This window comes from Echinops telfairi, unplaced genomic scaffold (assembly GCF_000313985.2).
Source record: "Echinops telfairi isolate 266 unplaced genomic scaffold, ASM31398v2 ScPeMD7_7469;HRSCAF=8507_1, whole genome shotgun sequence".
Taxonomy (NCBI): Eukaryota; Metazoa; Chordata; class Mammalia; order Afrosoricida; family Tenrecidae; genus Echinops; species Echinops telfairi.
This window is the reverse complement of record NW_022111373.1, coordinates 72727754-72747767: the sequence shown is the minus strand read 5'-3', so window position 1 is coordinate 72747767 and position 20014 is coordinate 72727754. Positions and strand designations below refer to the sequence as shown.

Below are 20014 nucleotides of genomic sequence, written 5' to 3'. Positions count from 1 at the left end.
GGTGGCTTCTTTCCCAAACCTGAGTCACCGGGGATTCCACGGACTTCTCGCCGAGCCCTGCGTGCATTTCCAACAATAAGCAGCTCCATGCTGTCATGGAAAACCGGGATCTTTGCAGGCTACGGTTTCACGATGGATTACATCCAGGTCACAGCCCAAGGAAGACGGCGGGCAAAAATACACCCCTGCTGGCTGGTGAGCCGGCTTTGGTAATGAGTCCCAGAGGGCTATGAACATGGTGTGTCTCTGGCTTCGCCAGATCCTGGACAAGGTCTCACCCAGGGAAGGCTGATCAGCCTGTGATGGATTCTGCCAGGGGAGTCAGAGAAAACACCGGCCATCGAGGCTCGACTGTTCAAAGCTGCTTCCAGCAAGGAAGGCCTAGAGACTGTGCCAAGCAGGGGAAGGGAGGACGTTCTTTGTTTCCCTGTCCACTGGATTACTGTATCTGCTTTCCAGAGAAAGCACCTGTGGGCACCAAGGGAGCCCTGGTGCTGCAGTGGTGAGCACCGGGCTGCGATCTGCACGGTCGGCAGAGGGACATAGGCTGGGCTTTCTGCTGTCATGGACACCCACTGGGCGTTGCTAGGAGTCAGCACTGACTCGATGGCAGTGAGTCTGGTGGACACTAAAGCCCAGGGGCTGCTCTCTACGGCTAGGAAGGGGGGAAGGGGGACTGGGCTTAGGCAACATATTCCTATTTTATTTGAATGAATAAATTCCTATTTTATTTGAATTAATCAGGGTCAATTCTAATGGCCATGAAATACAGCCCTATTCCTTAGATTCCAGCAATTCGAGGAACAAAAATTTATCCTAAAACTTGGTAGGAAAGCAGAAATACCTTAAGACTAATGTAGCTCCACCCCCCCAGTACTTCAAATGCTAGCAAGGTCACCCATGTCGGAGGGGCTTCAAAAGAATTTTCAGACAAAGGCTAGGAAGAAAGGCCTGGTGATCTACCTCCCATGTTAGCCAGTGAAAATGCTATGGGTCCAAACAGAATGCTCTCAGCTGGAAGGCGAGTCCCCTCAAAGTACAGTGTCCTCGACAAGGGACTGAGCTCATCACCCAGGGTGAGGCTGTGCAGCATCAGGCCACACTTGGCTCTGTTGCACGTGGCCGGCGTCGGCGCCCCTCCACAGCGATGCTCTACAGGACCCACCACACAGGCAACACAGAATAGTTACTGTCAGAGAGCATGCCCACTGAGCCTTTTCCACACATTCGCAAATCCAACCCTCAAACCAACCCTGAGGCACGCCCTGCTATCCCTCCTTTCTCTTTGTGAGGAAGCTGCGGCTCCCAGAAGTGAATTGGTCAGTACTTCTCAGCTGCCACCATAAGGACAGGGGTGGGGGTGGTGTGTGTGTGTGTAGTGAGGCATGAACTGTATCATCAATAGAGTCATGAATACCACCCATCTTAAAGGCCAACCTGAAAGCTTACAGGTTTAATAGTTGGTCATGTGTGTGTGCATGTGTGTGTTAAAGTTTTCAATTTGAGCATTTTCATTGGAGTAGCAGCTTCTTTCGGACTCCTGGAATCAAAATAACAATTTTAAAATGATTTTTGCTATGCTTTTTTGGGGGGGGAAACAAATAGATCAAGAGGGCTTATGTAAGTCTGTGGCCAATTTAGTATTTAAAATGAGATTAGCCAAAGAATATGCTTACAATATCTTATCACTTCCCCCTCAGCCACATTTTATAAAAAAGGCACTTTTGCCAAAGTGGAAGCTGTGAGAACAGACTAGCGTGTTCCCCAAATCCTTGGGGGTCTCTGGCACAGCCTCAGTTCTCACCATTTGTTTTACTGTCTGCTAGAGCCCAGGCTGACAGAGCCCAGGGTATGGAGGGAGACGGGAGAGGAGTGGGGGGGAGAGCAGATCTCCACAGCTGCAACCAGTCCTGGTCCAGCCTGATCTGACTCGATGTGTACGCAGGTTGGCCAGCAAGAGAGAAGGCAAGTCAGCTGCCTTGGACAGGGCTGTGCAGGCTCAGAACCAATGTGTTCATCCTGCTTCGATGGCCTGCTGAGAACCCAGACACACGACATCACTCTACTGTTTAACCCAGGCAATTCTTATGAAGGTGTCAGATCATCTTGGTCTACCTAAGAATCATCCGGGGAGCTGATTAAAATGTAATAGAACAAGCAAAATAACTTAACCTCGCTGCCACTGAGTCGATTCTGATGCAAAGCACCCCTGTAGGGCGGAGCCGGTTTCCCTGTGGGTTTCTGAGAGGGACTCTTTACAGGAGTAGAAAACCAAGCGAGTAACCGCAGACACACGGCCCCTTCCGTAATGGCAGGCATGCTAAAATCAAAGGGGAAGGATGTTGAGGTTCTATGGATTTGGATACAGCTGTGTGGGGCACGTATGTTCCAAGCGGGCTCTGGTGGTGGGATTGGGGTTGAGGCACCTTCTTCAGATTCCCGCAGTTATGGGACAGGCTCCAATAAGAGGTAGCAAGGGGACAGGACATTCCCAAGAAATCTGAGAAGCTGAAAAGGTTGGCAGGTCCTACAGGTTCTGAAAGGGTTCAAAGTCTGAGTAATGTCCTAAGTTTTGAGGCAAAGTCATAAGAGTGGGAAGAACATGAATCTGTCTTTTTGAAAATGCGATCATTTTTTCCCAAAGCCAGAGAGCCTCCCACTCCCACCCCCACTCCCAGGTGTGCTCCTGCTCCTCCCTCCCATCCCCTATCCCCCTTTCCCCAGGGGCCTCAAGAAGAGAAAGGGAGAGAGAGAAAATCGGGAATAACAATCGGTCTGTGTAAGTAAGATCCAAGATTTTTCTGATCTCTGTGCCAAGATAAACGCTTGTTGCCACTGATCTGAAAGAGCCAGCCAGAGTACCAAAGGAATTGATAGACTCATCTGCATGCTTGGAGCAGAGCTTGGATGAAGTCTTCAAGATCGAGGTAAATCCGTCCTTGCTTCTGAAGGACTGAGAGAGAGACAGGTCAGTGTGTCAGGGCCCAAGATGTCCCACCCTTGGCCTACACTGCTGGGAGGCACTCACCATCCTGCCTCTCAGGATGGAAAGCATCCCTCAGGTCCCAGACCTGAGGTCCACCCGCCTGCCAGTGTGTGGACAAGACCCCTTTCCAAGGCCTGAAGTCTCCGAGGCTGCGCTTGCTGTACAGTGCGTGAAAATGAAGCGGCCTCGCTGGCTGCTAGCACTCTTCATCGGGACTTGCACACGGCCTGTGTGCTGGTGTCTTAGACACGTGTTTATTTGTGATCTTTCAAAAACCGGTGGTAACCTTGCTCCGCAAACTTCTAGAGATACACACACCTGTGTAAGCACACACACCTGTAGCCCTGTGTGAGGAGAATACGGTGAGTGCTGTTATCTGATAAACAAAAGGTAGATCAGTACTGAACGCTGTCCTGCTTAATGTGAACACTTCTCAGAGTTCAAATGGAATACAGTGAACCCTCGCCACTTCGCGCTTCGACTGACTAACGCGGCTTCACTCTATCGCAGTGTTTGCGTAACAGTGCATGCTCTGTCATTACTGCCACTGATTGGCTCACACTGTACACGCTTCTGTCTGCATCACTACGTATCGGAGCTACGTATCAGATGCATTTTTGCTTTTGTACAGTGTACTGTAATTGCGATTTTAAAGAAATTTTATCTAAGCCCTATGATGGCTCCTAAACGAGCTGCTTCTTCTAAGCCTTCTGACAATAAAAATAAGCGCCAGAGGAAGATGCTCACCATCCAGGAAAAGGTAAAACTTTTGGATATGATCAAAGATGGCAAGAAAATCGTGGAGGTTGCACGCCATTTCGACTTGAATGAGTCTTCCGTTCGCTCCATCCGTAAAGAGGAAAAAAACATCCGTGCTACGGCTACTTTCACTTTCAACAAGGAAGCAAAGCGCATCGTGACAAGTCTTAATACTGTAAACTAGATGCCATAAATGATATAATAAATAATAAATGATAATTGTAACGTCCAAAATGTTTTACTGTATTTTCCCTTTTTCATTTAATAAATTGGGTAATACGAGTGTAATGGTGACTAAAGGGTGTTTTTTCATGTCCTCTATGCTCTAACTACGAAAATATTTGATTTACAAATAAGGAATCCTACTTCGCGGAATTTCATTTATCACGGTAGGGTCTAGAACCGATTAACCGCGATAAACGAGGGTTCACTGTATACTTGTACATTTCAAAAGGGTACAACAGAACAGAATTTAGAAATATATAGTTTCATATCCATCTATGTGTCCCAAGTCACCCATTTTTCAGAAGAGGAATACTGAGGTCTGGTGAGATGACACAGGCATCCCAAGTTAAACTGCTAGGAACAAGGTTCGAGATGAGGATTGTAGCCTAGCTTGACTCAGGGACTGCCTGTGTCATTGGTACTTGGACTGGCCTGGGTAAATAATGAGACGAGGGCCCTGGGATTGTTTTTTGGGGGGCAGAAGATTTAAGGATTCTGGTGTCTGATTAGAGAGTATCCCCTATGTGGACAAATCTGTAATTGTCTGTTGGTACCTTAGCTACACTGCTATGGAGCCTCTGAGAGGGGAAGAATGGAAGATTTTCTCCTCCCAAATGTTTGAAAATTAAAACCACCACCACCAACAAAAAAGAGCATCTCATTTCATCAGCTTATTTGGAAGCAGCCCTGCTGAGCTCGGAGCTCAAGAGTTTGCTAAAAGGCAAACCAGAGTGAAATCATCTGGGATCCTGTGCTGAGAGCTGTGCCCGTCATCTAGGGCTGCAGTTGGCTTGCCATCTGTCCAGCTTGCATTCAGATGAATAAATACCTGCACTGGGATTGTTTGAAAAGTGATCAACCTCCCCCCCTTTCCTGAAAATTAAAGCAGGAGCCTTTTTAGTTCCTTGAGGATGCCTTCAAGCTCATCAAAGGGGGAGGGGGGATAGGGAAGAGGTGGGTGTGAGAGAGAGAGAAGACAGATTGAATTTCTGTCATCAAGTTAGTAAAAGTCCACATGAAAGAAGTACACCAGCCTGTGTGATCCAAGGATTGCAAATGATATAATCCAAATCTAAAGGAGGGAATAGCACTAGAGCTTAAATTGTGAACATGTGGTTTGCAAAAAGTTCTGGATGATAGTGGAAGCCCAAAACCCATTTACAGGGTCCATATGTGGATTTACCCTCCGGTGAATCCCCTCTGATCGTTGTTTAGGGATGTGAATAGTCCTGTTATCTGACAGAGAGTATTGTGAAGTCTATTATGGCAGACATAGGTCAAACTGTAATGTCATTTGATCTCCCTTTAGGCCCATTTTAAAGCTTTAGACCCATAATAATGTTTTATTTAATAATATGTATTTTTAAAGGTGAAGGGGAAATCCGTGTGGATTAAGTTCCTGGGGAATCCACTCTGGCCATGGACCAAGGATGTGACTGGCCTTGCTATCATGCAGGGTGCATTGGAAAGTAGATGGTGGGGGTGCCATTTGTTTAAAATTCAGCACCTGTCATTTGTTCTTCCTTATGACCCATTTAAATTTGCTCTAGTTCTTAACTTTTTCTATTGAGGCTTTTTATCTGTCCTGTTACTCTTGTTGGTTTTTTGTTTTGTTTTTAATGTTTTTTCTGTATATGAAATCCAGGATAGACAAATCTATGTAGACTAACTGGTTGATGGTCTCTCGGGGTATGGCAGCGGAGGTTGGGGGGAAATAGGGAACTAATAAAGATGAAAGCAAAAATGAAGAAAATGTCCTAAAACTGATTGTGGTGATGACTGTACAAATTTTCCTGATGTGACTGAAGCCACTGAATTGTGGGATATGTGAATTATTTGCCAATAAAACTGTTGGGGGGAGGAGTGAAAAAAATTCTTTGATTCAAGACAGATACTCGTGTGTGTGACAGTTATAGAGATAAGGAGAAACAAAAATAATTTCAATGATGGCAACATATGTACAAATGTGCTTGACACAATGGATGGATGGCTTGCTTGTGGTAAGAGCTGTAAGAGCCCCCAGTAAAATGATTTTTAAAAAAGAATTTCTGTTGCTAGTATAAAAGGCTTTGAATGAAGATGTGCGCTCGCTTGCACTCTCTCTCACACATACACGGATTTCTGTTGCCAAGAAGAAGCCCTTTGAATGAAGACAAACAGATGAGAGACAGACAGAGACCGACACACAGAGACAAAGAGAATGAACTGCTGCCAAGAACAAGCCCTTGGAATCAAAAGCGCACAGAGTCGGTTCAGGACCCAACTCAGGAGCGCGAGCGAAGTTAGAAAGCTGGCAGCCACCGCAGCAGCTCCCCCTCCCCGCGACTTCCAAGGAGCTCAGTACTGAGAACTACCCGGAAGGGGGAAGGATCCCCTTGCCGTTTCGGGTGGGAGAGTACAGAAGATGCCGCCAGTTCCGGGAGACAGACAATTTCAACCAGAGGGTCCCTCGGCGGGGAGCGGCCGACACTCCTCCCCGTGGGGACTCGCGGAGCGCAGTGCGCGGGGACCAGGCGCGCGGACCTTCCTGCTCAGCCGGGATCCCTCCGTGGGGAAGGCACCGGCATGGGAACCCTGCTGTTAACTACGGGGGCGGGGGAAGTCCACAAGGCCATTTAGTGAACCCAAACCGACAACTTCAAGCCCCAAGAAACAACCAGTCCAGAGGATGGCTGGAGCCCCAAAAAGGACAAGACCCCTTCTCCCAGGTAGGGGCGAGACACACCCGGGAAGCGTGGTCCCGAATCCCGTCGCCTGGGAGGGGGGGCACTTTGACTAAAGCAGCGCGACGCCCCGAAAGCAGCCAGTTGCCGGGCCGCGGGCGGCGTCCCCCAGCACCACGCTCACCTGCGATCCCTTGCAGCAGCCCGCAGACGTTGAAGATGCTTTTCTTCATGATGCTCTGCACGCACATGGTGAAGACGGACACCAGGGCCACCGTGCACAGGATGAAGATGCCCAGCGCCAGGAAGATAGCGGTGGCCTGCCAGAAGCCGCTGGCGATCTCGCCGAAGTTCTCGGCGTAGGGCCCGCACAGCGTCTCGCGCTGGAAGTGCTGCACCCCGGGGTTGCGGATGCAGCGGGCGTAGATGCCCAGGGTGGGGTGGTAGGGCTCCCCGGGGCCGCCCGTCTGGTTGTCGGGCCCCGCGGGGCTGCGAGTCGCCTTGGCTTTCCCGATGAGCCAGTCTGCGCTCATGAAGGCAATGAGTTCAGCAAATGCCACCACGATACTCAGCAGGGTCCAGAGCATCGAGCGGCAGGTGACAATGACATGACACATGTTGAGGTTCCAGGTGGCGTCAGGGCGCCGCGGGCTTGATCGGAGGAGCAGGAAAGGCGCCCGAGGCTCGGCCAGCCTCAGAGGAGGAAGTTGGCCGCGCCGATCATCCGCTCACTCAGTCCCGGGGCTGCTCGGCCTTTCTCCGTCGGGCGCCGGGTCTCGAGCAGGCGGCCCGGCGGTCAGCGTGCATACTGACACATGGCGGTGTGGCTTCCCCAGCTGGCCCGCCCCGCGGCTCTCACCTTGGGGAGAGAGAGGAGGAGGGCGGTTAGCCGAGAGCGCAGGCCCCGCCCAGGCAGCGCGGCCAAGAGCACAGCCCCGAGGGCTGAAACCCAAGCGTCGGTGTTTCAACTCCGGCCTTGGGTCACACCTTCCGGGCTGTTCCCGCGGCCGGACCTCTCCTGCCCAGATGCCCTCCCGGGCCTCCCTCAGCCCGGTGCCTGCTCTGGTCGCAGGCAGTCTCCACGCCCCCCCCCCCACGCCCCCAGGTCCTGGTCCGGGGCCAAGGTCCCTGCTGTGCCTGTGCATTTGCTGCTTTTCTTTGTTTCCAATGCTCCCTTCCCACACACTGGGAACCGCGTGTGGCTGTTAAACTTATCTTTAGGGAGCAGGCAGGGCCTGGTGACCATTTCGGCTTGCATCTCCGCACACCCTGAGGTGTACAGGGGGCATTGCTCCAAACTGCTGCCCTCGCAGGGCACCCTGTCCCATCACCTCTTACTTAACGCCCCCCCTCCAACCCCCTCCCCCCACCGGCCAAAACCCCCCCAAACGCACTACCCTTGAGTTGATTCTGACTCAGAGACCCTATAAGGCAGGGTAGAACTGGCCCCCTGTGGGGATCCAAGGTTACGTGTTCAAGGGAGTAGAAAGCCACCTCTTCCTCCAGCAGAATGGCTGGTGGATTGGAACTGCTGACCGTGTGGTTAGCAGCCCAGCAAGTAACCCACTACCCCACCGGGGCTGCTGCTCTGATGGAGCAAGTCAAACAGCAGGGAGGGCTATAGCAGATGGTGACTTCTTTTTTCTTAGTTTGTAAGACTCAAACAAAACACACCTCTCACTGCTGTTGAGCTGATTCTGATGCATTAAGACCAGATAGGACAGGGTGCAAGTAACTCCTTAGGGGAGAGAGAGCCCCATCTTCCACCCTCGATTCGTTAGTGCTCTGTAAACAAAGGTCTGAAACATTTGCACCTAGATAACACCCAAGTTTTATTACCTGGAAATTATAACTAGCAAGACACTAAACACCTGTGGGTACTAACTGGCTTCTTACTTAAATACAAATGCAAAGGAAAACAATCCCATGATAAATAATAAAACAGTGCTACCCCTACTCTCTCATCCATTTCTCAAAAGGTTATTTTTAGACCAACGGCATTAACTATGAAGTCAGGGGAGAGTTCTTAACTTACTCACTTGGGGGAAATTTTTCAAAACCCAGGCATTAATGACCCTTAACTAAGTGTCATTACAACTGAGTTGACTTGTTGACAACAGAAATTTGTCTGGAAGAATGCATCCCTTGAACTGTCCCAATTCATCACCATGTGCCTCTGCCCCCCAGCTTCGACTCACCCCAGGTCTGGAACTCAACATGCCCATTGTTTCTGATTTCACAGAGGAGCATTCTGTTCCCCGGGACAAATGACTTCATCACCAGAGGACTTGCTCACACAGCCCAAACCGCCAGCAGAGAAGCCTGCACCCTGAACAGGCCACCAGGGCCATCAGGCCCGTTTCTGCCACTGCTCCAGGGCAGGGTGAACAGGGCAGCTCAAATCTGCCAGACGGGCACATGGCTCTCTTCTGAAGGACGAGGTGCAGGCTACCAAATGAACTGCAGAGAGCGCCCTGGAATGCTGGGAGCAGGCGTGGGGCAGTGGTTATCTGGGTAGCGGGAGATGGGGAAGTAAGGAAGCCCAATACCAAAGCCTCGCTTGCTTGTTCCTACCCTCGACATCGGAAGGCTGCCTGCTGGGTGGCCAGCCAGCTGCCTCCAATTAAGGTTTGACGCTCGTTACCTCATCAGGCAGGGTCTATCACATCGCTCTAGTATACAAGATGATATTGAAGAGAATTAGCAGGCATAATACTAAGGCACAGGGTGTTTGTGTGTGCAGTACTGTAAAGGAGAGATGGGGTGTGCTGCTACATGAGAGTTAGATTCCATCGGACTCGGGTTCCAAATCCAGCCATGTGGATCTCTAACATCTCTGAGCTCCACCTTCCTCTCTCCCACATGGGGATAGTTCTCATACCCCTGACACCAGCTTACAGCTGTAAGGAATAAGCAAGAAGCCGTTAAAGTATCCAGCACAGCCACCAGTAGAGTGTGAACTCCTTTCCCTCCCCTCAATGATGCTGGCCGGATAACGATTTCCACAATGCAGGTGATCAGTAGTCGATCGTAGAAACCTGGTCATTACAGACACAAGACTCAGTTCAAGCTCTTCAGGGACAGGTGGATCTTGTCTCTAAGCTTCCCTGGTGGCTTCAAAGGCAGGGTCCTGGTCCTTTGGTCTTCCCACTGCCTAGCTTAACTGCCAACTCAACTGGTGAAAAGAAATTATCGTTAGGCCAGAAAGCTCTTTCTTTCTCACTCACTCACTCAACCTCCCCTCTTAATTTTGTTGGGAGAAGCCTTTTGGGAAAGAAGCGATCAATTCGGAAAAGCTGTGAATGGGATTGCTCAGCCTGACCGTGATCATTCTGAATGAGAATGAAATAATAGAGGGCAGTGTCTCTGGGGAGGCCCCAGAGGTTACACCTGCCCACCAGGTTCACAGAGACTCTGAACCCGCAAGTGGAGAGCCTAGTCCACTACACATCTATAAAAGCCTGGTCTCTCTGCAATCTTCTCCCTCTTTTGTTAGTGGCAATTAAAGGGGAAAATTTTTGTTTGTGGTTAGTTACACACACATACACACGTTTTTTTAAGTTTGTGGGACAGTGGAATTAAAATAATACAAATTTCCCACGAACTTTTCAGAACCCCTTCGTATATGCAAGGAGATAAAAATTCCATTCTCTTTTCATTCCCTTTGTCTACAAACTTTTTTAAAGGCCCTTCCCTCCTTTTCTGTGTGTAACAAAACATTTGCCTCTAAAACATTTCTCACACATCCAATTCAGTGACATTCAGTATAGTCCTCAGGCTGGGCAACCACCATTTCTCGACATTTCCAAAATTTCCCATCAACCTTGACATCCTAACAGAGTCTCTAAGCAGTATCTCCCTTTCCTCCTCCATCCTGCCAACCAAGTCTGGTTTCTGCACGAAACCCCACATCCAATGCCATTGAGTCGATCCCAACTCCCGTCAGTGCCTGAGCGGTACAAAGGATTTGAGCTTCATTGTTAACCTAGCGGACTTGGCATCTATCTCCTTAAAGACTATAGCTAAGAAAGCCCCATGGAATTCTATTCTGTAACACATGGGGCCCCATGAGTTCATTTCTATACATTTGCCTATTCTAGATATTTCATAAAAGGGGGTCCATACAACGAAGGGTTCCAAAGTTTGTGAAACTGTTCCATGCCATTGTGTTTTCATTCCATACTTCCCTCATCTGGGTTCCACGCAACAGAAAATCATACAAAATCAAGACGGAATACAAACGACCCCACAGCAATGATGTATCCGGACTTGTTAATGGCAATATAAAACTATTTTTGTCCTCTTGAAGAACCGGAGGGCCCCGCTGCAGTTTCTCAGGCGATGGATTACTCGCTGAAGGGCTATACCAAGTGGCCCCTGTCCTGGCCAGCATGCACTGCTGACTTGGGAGAGCAGTTAGACTGCAGGGTCTGAAGGGAAAGGGTATGAAACTTCAGGAGGAAGAAGATGGGACGTCTGTGCTTAGTCACTGTAGCCAAGAACTCACCAACGGGCTAAACTGAAGGCAGGACTATGCAGCTGCTAGTGTCCTGGTGGCGTGGTGGATAATGCCTTGGGCTGCTAAGCGCAAAGTCAGCAGTTCAAAATCACCAGCTACTCTGTGGGGTAAAGATGAGGCTTTCTACTGCAAAGAGTTATAGATGCTGACACCCACAGAGGCAACTCTACTCGGTTCTAGCAAGTTGCTAGGAGTTGTTGTTTTAAATTTAGGGACCCATGAAGTAGAATTCGATCTTCCCATCCTGTGCACCACATTTCCATGTCCACATCAAAGTAGCTTGTGTGAGGCTGTTGGCCTTCTCTGTTTTAAACAGGGACATTCGATGTTTTGGTCCCCCCACTCCCCAAGTTCATGAATTGCTACTAAAGAAGGAACGGTCACTGTGAGCAAGGAAAACTCCAAGGAAAGTCCTCAGGTTCTTAGGGCAAGGAAAACCCCAGAAAAACACAAGATCAGTCTAGAATGCTTTGTGGTCTGTACGGTGTCACATTTTGGCCATGTGCACCTGCAAAGGGAAAGGCAGGTACTTGCTAAGAGGACACCTGCATCAAGTGGAAAGCCACCCTCACCAACTGCACAGCACCAGCACAGCGGCTCAACAGGAGCACTGGTTCCTGCGGACAGTAAGTCTCACTGCTGCGAGGCTCACTACTAAACCCAGGTCTTGGACAACCACGGGAGCCCTGGTAGCGTAGTGGTAACACAGTGGTGGTTGCTAACTACAAGGCCAGTGGTTCAAATCCACTAGTTGCTCAGGCGGGGTGGGGGTTGGGGGCAGGGGAGGGGGGAAAGAGGCTTTCTGCTCTGGTAAAGATGTATAGCCTTGGAAACTCTGAACTATTCTACTCTGTCCTTCACTCAACCCACTCCCTGCCATCAAGTCGATTTGATGCATAGTGACCCCACAGGAGAAAGGGGAGCGCCCTTGTGGGTTTCCCAGGCTGTCATCTTAAGAGAGCGCAAAGCCTCCTCTTTCTTCCAAGGAGCAGCTGGTAGTTTCGAATTGCTGACCTTGTGGTTAGTAATCCAACTCGTGCCCCACTTGTAACCCTATGGTTCTGCCTTCTAGAGACCACCTTGATGGCAGTGGGTTTTGGTGGGCTGGATGACTACAGTAAATGCCGTCACACACAGCTGTGCAACAGCAGGAAAAACTAACAATACCGTGTGAGATGAGGCCCGGGGAACGAACTGTGTCAGATAGGTGAGGGAGACGGCACCGGAGTCCACCTGTATACAAACAGAGGTACCTCCGCCACTTCCTCCCCAGAAGACAACACTAGGCAAGCCTGGTGAGAATGGGTTCCAGAAAATGTAGGGCAAAGTTCAAAGCAGAAAAAGAGAAAGACCAGACTGGCGGGTTCAGAAGAGATTACAGGAACTCCTGAGACGATGGTCCTGAGATAACTGTCTAACCTGAAATTGAAGACACTCCCTTCGGCCACATTTCAGGCAAATAATAGGACTATACACCAAAGACCAAGAAGACCATACAGCTCTGTGAGACGAAAACAGCACCCTGTACCCCAAACTTAAGGTGAAAAGACAGGGAGGGAGAGGGGCAATGGCAGAGTAGAACTGGGGGCCCCCCTCCCCATGAGGAAACCTCCAATGCTGTGGAGCAATTTCTCAACTCCTGGTTGAGAACACGAATTTGCTCTGTCAACATTCACCAAAAGTGCAATACAATGTGAAAACACACACTAAGGCGCCCTGGTGCCATAGTGGGCTATGCACAAAGCTGCTAACCATAAGGCCGGCAGTTCAAACCCAGCAGGGAGAAAGAAGAGACTGTCTACTCTTTTAAAGATTTAAATTCTCAGAAACCCCAAGGGGCAGTTCTACCCTGCCCTATAGGGTTGCTATGAATCGGAATCAACTTTCTGGCAGGGAGTTTGGGTTAGTTTGTTTATTATTGGTGGGCTACTCTTCTTTAAAAGACCTGACTTGGCGATCGATCTAATTCCTGATGCTCGGGGATCACCTGGACCACCTTTGGGCTTTTGTTAAAATGATAGTATGGGTGTCACAAAGGCTTACAGAGTAAAGCCTACTAGCAAGTAATTGAAAACAGGAAGCCCACTACAGAAACCTAGAGTAAGAACACAGTTAGACTCCAGAGGCAGGCGTTTTTATAGCTGGTGGTCAGTGCGAGCCAGTCATCCACACTTTCTACAAAGGCCTCACTTCTCACAAAGGGTGAGGCTGCCGAGCAGAGCCGGCCTGGTGTGCGCACCTTATGTCAGGAGGGCACTATCTTTGGCCACTTCCTCTTGTCAGTAGGGAGTGTGACCCACGCTGCCCAGGGCCCGTTGGCTGGAAGATTAGAAACCCAGGGCAAAGTTCCCATTTGCTGAGCAAGGTGGAGGGAAACGAAAAGGACTTCAATCAAAGGTTTCTCACACAGCCCTACGTGCCATTACAGGAACAAGAAACCCAGTGAACGAGGTTACGCGCCCCCCCCCTCTTTGTCTCAGCTTCATCATGAAGTAGTTCCATCACAGAGGTAAGCTGAAAAGAGCAATGAACAGCTTCCTCATATAGCCAACACCCAGATTCAACACGTTAACATCTTGCCACATTTGTTCCACCTGTCTATTGCTGGGAGTCCTCGGGGCACAATGCTTAGTGCTAGGCTGGGGTGCTGGTGCTCTGGGCGAGCAAGATGTGGCGGGTTGCTTTCATAAAGGGTTTACACACTCAGAAATCCTCTAGGGCGGTTCTGTTCTACGGGTCAGTATACACTGGATTGACTTGATGGCAGTAGGTTGGTTTGTTTGGGGAATCTATAGTAAAATCAAGGAAGCCCTGATGACTGCTAACCTGACAGTGAGTGGTTCGAACCCACCAGTCAGTCAATGGTAGACAGATGAGGTTATCTGGCCCTGTAAAGATTTACAGTTTCAGAAACCCTGTATAGGGTTGCTATGAGTTGGAATCAACTCGATGGTAGTGTGTTTGGATTTTGGTTTTGTACCGTAAAATTGATCAAACTTGCGATCAAGCTGCACCATTAATTATTGATGATTTGGAAACAAAGGAGAAGGATCACTAGCTAAAAATGTTTTTTGGTAATAGAAACAACATTGGTGATTACATGATAGAATTTTGCAAGACCAACAACCAATTCATTCTCCAGACTCACGGACATACAATCGATTAGGCCCGATCGATTAGGACTCATAGTGACCCTACAGGACAGTGTAGAACGGTCCCTTTGGGTTTCTGAGGCTTTAAATCTTTACAAGAGTCGACATCTTTCCCCCAAAGAGCAATTGCTGGGTTTGAACGCATGACGTTTTGATTCCCCATCAATGTGTAACCCACTATGCCACCAGATCTCCCAACCAATGAATTAAAAACACCTTATTTCAATAACATTAGTGATAACGACACAAAAGGACCTTGCCAGAGGGATACACAGGAATCAATTTGACGACATCTCTGGAAGAGATGATGGGCCGAGTTTGGAACAGTTCATCATTTGCAAGTTCAAGTGGAAGGTGAAGAAAATTAAAACAAGTCCATGCGAGACAGAATCATACTTTGATACACCCACTTAAACTTAGTGAGCATCTCAAGGATAGGTTGGACGCATTAAACACTAATTCCTCAAGACCAGATGGATGGCATCAAGGATACCATACATGGAAAAAGCAAAAGGTCACGGAAAAGATAGGAAAGAAATAAGAGAACAAAGTGGATGTCAAAAGCGACCCCGAAGCTTGCTCTTGAATGCAGGATAACTTAAACGAATGAGGGAAAAAATGCCAAAGTTCAAGAGTTGAACAGAAAATCTCCGAGGGTGGCTGGAGAAGACAAAATCAAATATTATAATGGATGGATGGATGGAATGTAGTAAGAGTTGTACGAGCCCCCAATAACATGATTTTTTAAAAAGAAAAAATCAAATATTATAATGAAATGCATTTCACAAACTGAAAGAACTGAAGAAAAACTTCAAGCATCAGGTTGTAATACTGAAGGGTTCAGTGGGCAAAATACCGAATACTGAAGGAAGCATCAGCAGAAGATGGAAGGGAGGCAAGTTCAGGAGAGTTAGAAAAGGAGGGGGTGGAGACAGAAACACAGGGAGGAAGTGGATTGCAGTACATTAGCAAAATGGCATGCACTGTTCAAAGTAAAACTGCTGATCTGATCTGCAGTCTATACCCAACGGGCAATATAAAGTGTTTTATTAAGAAAGAAAAACCTACTTTTATCAATAAGAATAATTACAACCAACTGAAGCTTGGAATTCACTCCTGTTAATGTGCAAAATGAAATTCACACACAAATATATATATGTGTGTGGGGTGTGTATATATATATTTATATTTTTTTAAAAGAAGTTTTATGGAATACACACATCCATGGTTCCAAAAAGAACTGGAGGTAGCATAGCACTGAGAACTGATGATACTGAAGCAAGAAGGTCAAGCAGCACTGAAGGCTTTGGCAAAAAATGAGGTTCCAGGAACTGACAAAATACCAATTGAGATGTTTCAACATATGAATACAATGCTGGTAGTGCTCAATTTGTACTAAGAAATTTAGAAGGCAGCTCTCTGTCCAACTGATTGGAAGAGAGCTATATTTGTATCCATTCAAAAAAAAAGATGATAAACCGAATGTGGAAATTATTGAACCATCTAATTCATAGCGCACAAAAGTAAAATTTTGCAGAAGTTAATTAAAAAACACTGTGGTAACCAAAGGGGCCCACCAGAAATTCAAGAGGGAGTCAGCGGAGTAGTAGAACAAGAGATATCATTACTGATGTCAGATGGAATTTGACTGAACGCAGGAACTATCAGAAAGATGTTTAACTGTATTTTATTCTCCATGAAAAGACATTCAATTATGTGGATCATAACCAATTATGGATGATGTAACAAAGAATGGGAATTCCAGAAAAGTTCATGTGGACTCTGTTCATAGACCAGGAGGCAGTTGTTCAGGCAGAATGAAGGGCTACTAAGGGGTTTAAACATCAAGCAAGGTGTGCAGCAGGGTTGTATTGTCTCACCAGACGTTCTCAATCTGGATAATGAACAAATAATCTGAGAAGCTGGAATTGTTTTTAAAGAAGACAGCATCAGTTCCTCAACAAGCCGTGATGCACAAGTGACACTCTTTTGCTGCTGAAAGTGAGGAAGACTCGAAGCACTTACAGATGAAGAGCAAAGATGGTGGCCATTCGCATGTGTTACAACTCAGTGTAAAGAAAACAAAAATCCTCACAACTAGACGACTAGGCAACATCATGATAAACAAACAAAAAATGTTGACGTTGCCAGGGATTTTATTTTACTTGGATCTAGTCAACACCCTTGAAAGCATTGGTCAAGAAATCAAATGACATATGCATTTGGGCAAATCCACGTACAAGGGAAAGTAAATCGTGTAGCTCCTCGGTTCCATCTATTGGTAACACACAACAATGAACGAGGCACGGTGGACACAGTCTCACGAACATGCAACCACACTTTTCTTCCTGGATCATTCGAAGAGGGGCTGTCGTCTTGGCATTTCCCCCTAGATATGTTTGCACTCACCTCCTAAAAATCAGAGAGTCACTTTGCTCTGTGACCCAATTAAATCAACGAGTCCAAGAAAACTGCTGCTAACTGCAAGGTCAGCAGTTGGGAACCACTAGGCGCTCTGCAGGAGAAAGGCAGGACTTTCTACTCCCGTAAAGAGTTACTGTCTCAGAAACTCACGGGGCAGTTCTACCCTGTCCTACAGGGTCGCTATGAGTCCGAATGGACTCACAGGCAGTGAGAGAGGCAGGGCAGAGGTAGAATGTATGTTCTTTTTCACTCCAAACGTTGGAAAGACCTTCTAGAATGCTGCTTCTTAAGAGTGTGGTCCTTGGACTACCCCCATCTCCTAGAAGAGGACACGGGCCACCTGTTCAAAAGGCACTGAATCAAGGTTGCAGGAGAATCTTTAGGAGGCTCAACACTCCCCGCTAGGCAGGCCAGCCTATGCGGTTCTGTGGTGCTGGAGAGGGAGGTCAGAGAGGGAGGAAGGCTGAGGAGAGAGGGAGAGAGCGAGCCGGTGGCCAAACCACCTGTCCTCAGCCCAGCCCTCAAAAGCACAAGTGATCCTGTCCCCCAGCTGTTCCATCAGCTCACATGTTGTCCCCAAATCCTCACACGCCGAGGCAGCTTCCAGCCCTGAAAGGCTAGCATGGGTGCAGGAAGCCTAGCACGTTGCAGGACACCCACCCTTTTTCTTTGTTACATCAGTTACCAAAATAAATTCTGAAAACTCTTACTTCCCCGGCCACCCTGCACAAACACATTCCGATTACAGAAACACAGACTTCTTGATTTTATTTGAGAGAAGGCTCCAAATGGACTTATAACCACCTTGTTTGAATTACTGTCTAAATAGGCTCGGCATCCGTATCTCCTCTTCCTCGGTGAGAACCCTCTACCTCCATCCCCTCGATGAGCACTGGTTTCCGTTAGGGGTGATGGTGCCTGCCAGGGGACAGTTGGAAATATATGGAGAAGTTTAGGGCTGTCACAACTTTGAGGAAGAAGCTGCTCTGGGCATCTAGTAGGTAGAGCCCAAGGATGCTATTAGCTCTCGCAAGGCTCAGAGCAGCCTCAACAACAACATGCTCCGGCCCCAAATGCTGGTCCTGCCAAGGCTGAAGGGGCTCTTTCCTGGTGGTGTCGCGGATTACGTATTGAGCTGCTCACCTCAAGGTCAACAGTTTGAACCTACCCGGGAAGATTTACAAAGGGGACAGTTCTACGCTGTCCTAAAGGGTCTCCATGAGTCCGAATCAGCTTGATGGTAGGGTGTGGGTGGGTGGGATGGGGTTGAGAAATCCCTTTCTGGAAGCTTCTCAAAGAAAGCCACTTTGAAATTTGCAGGTGCATTTTAAAGTTTATTTCTATGATTTTTACAAGTAAAAGGGCACTAGAATATGAATAAATTGTGTTTTCTATATACAGTGAACCCTCGCCACTTCGCGCTTCGACTTCCGCGGCTTCACTCTATCGCGGTTTTTGCGTAACAGCGCATGCTCTGTCATTACTACCACTGATTGGCTCATACTGTACACGCTTGATGCCATAAATAATATAATAAATAATAAATGATAATTGTAACGTCCAAAATTTTTTACTGTATTTTCCCTTTTTCGTTTAATAAATTGGGTAATACGAGTGTAATGGTGACTAAAGGGTGTTTTTTCATGTCCTCTATGCTCTAACTACGAAAATATTTGATTTACAAATAAGGAATCCTACTTCATGGAATTTCATTTATCACGGTAGGGTCTAGAACCGATTAACCGCAATAAACGAGGGTTCACTGTATTGATACTATTTACTAAACTAAGTACATTTTTTGTTGTTTTCTTTGAATATATATATATATATATATATGGTCCGAATTAGTTCATATGCCCATGATAGCAGGCTAATAGGAAGGAGCTGTCACCTGCCAGAGCGGGCATACTCAGGAGTACTGCCCTAAGCCTGCTTCCCCCCACCATCATTTTATTGGGGGTTCTGACAGCTATTATAACATTCCATACATCAGTTGTGTCAAACCTATTTACACATGTCGCCATCATCACTTCCATGACAATTTATGTTTGAGGCCTTGATAGAAGCTTCTCTTCCCTCCCCCTCCCTCCTGCATCCTTGGTAATTATATATTGTTATTGCTCAAGTCTCAGGGAGTTTCTCTGGAACACAGACAACACTGAGCTTTTGCTTGCGGCAATCTTTATTCTTCAAACGGACAAACGGACTGCCAGTTTGTCAGAGCGGGAATTTATTTGCACTTCACTTTTTTGTTTTTGTTTTTAAATAGTTTGATTGACGCTTCATCCATATATCATACAGTTGAATAGTTCCGTCATATCAAGAAGGGTTGAACAATCTTTACAATTCACGTTTTTTACCTCTACCTAAGGGCCATGGATTTGTTTCAGGAAATTGCAAGCGTGGCCTCCTGTCCTTTCCGTCCCTTGAATTTCCCCCCACCAGAGTTGGACTGGCCATTTAGGCCACGCTCAGGTGGCCTTGGCCCCTCTAGGTGGGAAGGACTCTTAAGGAATATAGGAAGTGGGCTCAAGTGACATTGAGACAGACCAATGGCGACCTGACCCAGCAAGACTTTCTTCTGCAAGAAGCTTCCCTGCTGCCATGGAGTGGAGGAGGCAGAGCCTCTAGGCTCAGTTTCAGGCACCTGGGCCCCCCTCTTTGGAATTTAGAATCTCTCTCTCTTTTTGGGCATGGGAGCATTCAGGGAGCACTCTAAGCAGCTGCTTGCCATCAGGTGTGGTCTCTCACCAGCTAGATTCCTATATTTCTTCCCCAAGGCCCCCTCGCTCCAACTCCTCCCAGAGCTAATCGTTTTGCTTTCTGAGCCCATTTCCAGAGGGGTCATTGTCATATTTCTTATCCTGAGGCTTCAACAGCCCTGGATACCAGGGCCACTTGTTTGGGCCCATCTTCTAAACAACCCATTCTGGGAGACCTTTGAAGTCCACTTAAACCTTCCAGAACTTTTTATTTTCTTTCCATCTATGAATGCCATCGTCTCAAAACTGGTCGGAAGCAAGCCCTTTCTTTGGGTCTTCCTGCTTCTGTCTCTCAGTCAGAAGGGACTGAAGATACGCGCTCCCAAGGCAGATGTTGGCAGCTCATTCAGCCCTGGTCCACTCAGCCAGGGGCCACATGCACTGGGCCTGGAGGTCAGTGAGGTCAAGGGTAGTTTGGCACATTTATATGGAATGGGGACTTGAGCTTGAAGGGTCGCCGTTGCATCTTGCTGATTTACATCATTTTAAACCAGCAGTGTGTTTTTCAAGGGTACCATGAGCTG

At 47.7% G+C, this 20014-nt stretch overlaps 1 protein-coding gene across 1 annotated transcript in view; it reads right to left on the bottom strand.

Moving 5' to 3' along the window:
* The window catches only part of LHFPL2 (LHFPL tetraspan subfamily member 2), a 216862-nt gene that overhangs the window by 18298 nt on the left and 178550 nt on the right, over positions 1–20014 (bottom strand). Inside the window, exon 4 of the mRNA XM_004703523.2 lies at positions 6818–7492. Coding sequence (XP_004703580.1) covers positions 6818–7250 — 433 coding nt within the window. The 5' untranslated portion in view covers positions 7251–7492. The remainder of the gene's footprint in view (positions 1–6817; positions 7493–20014) is intronic.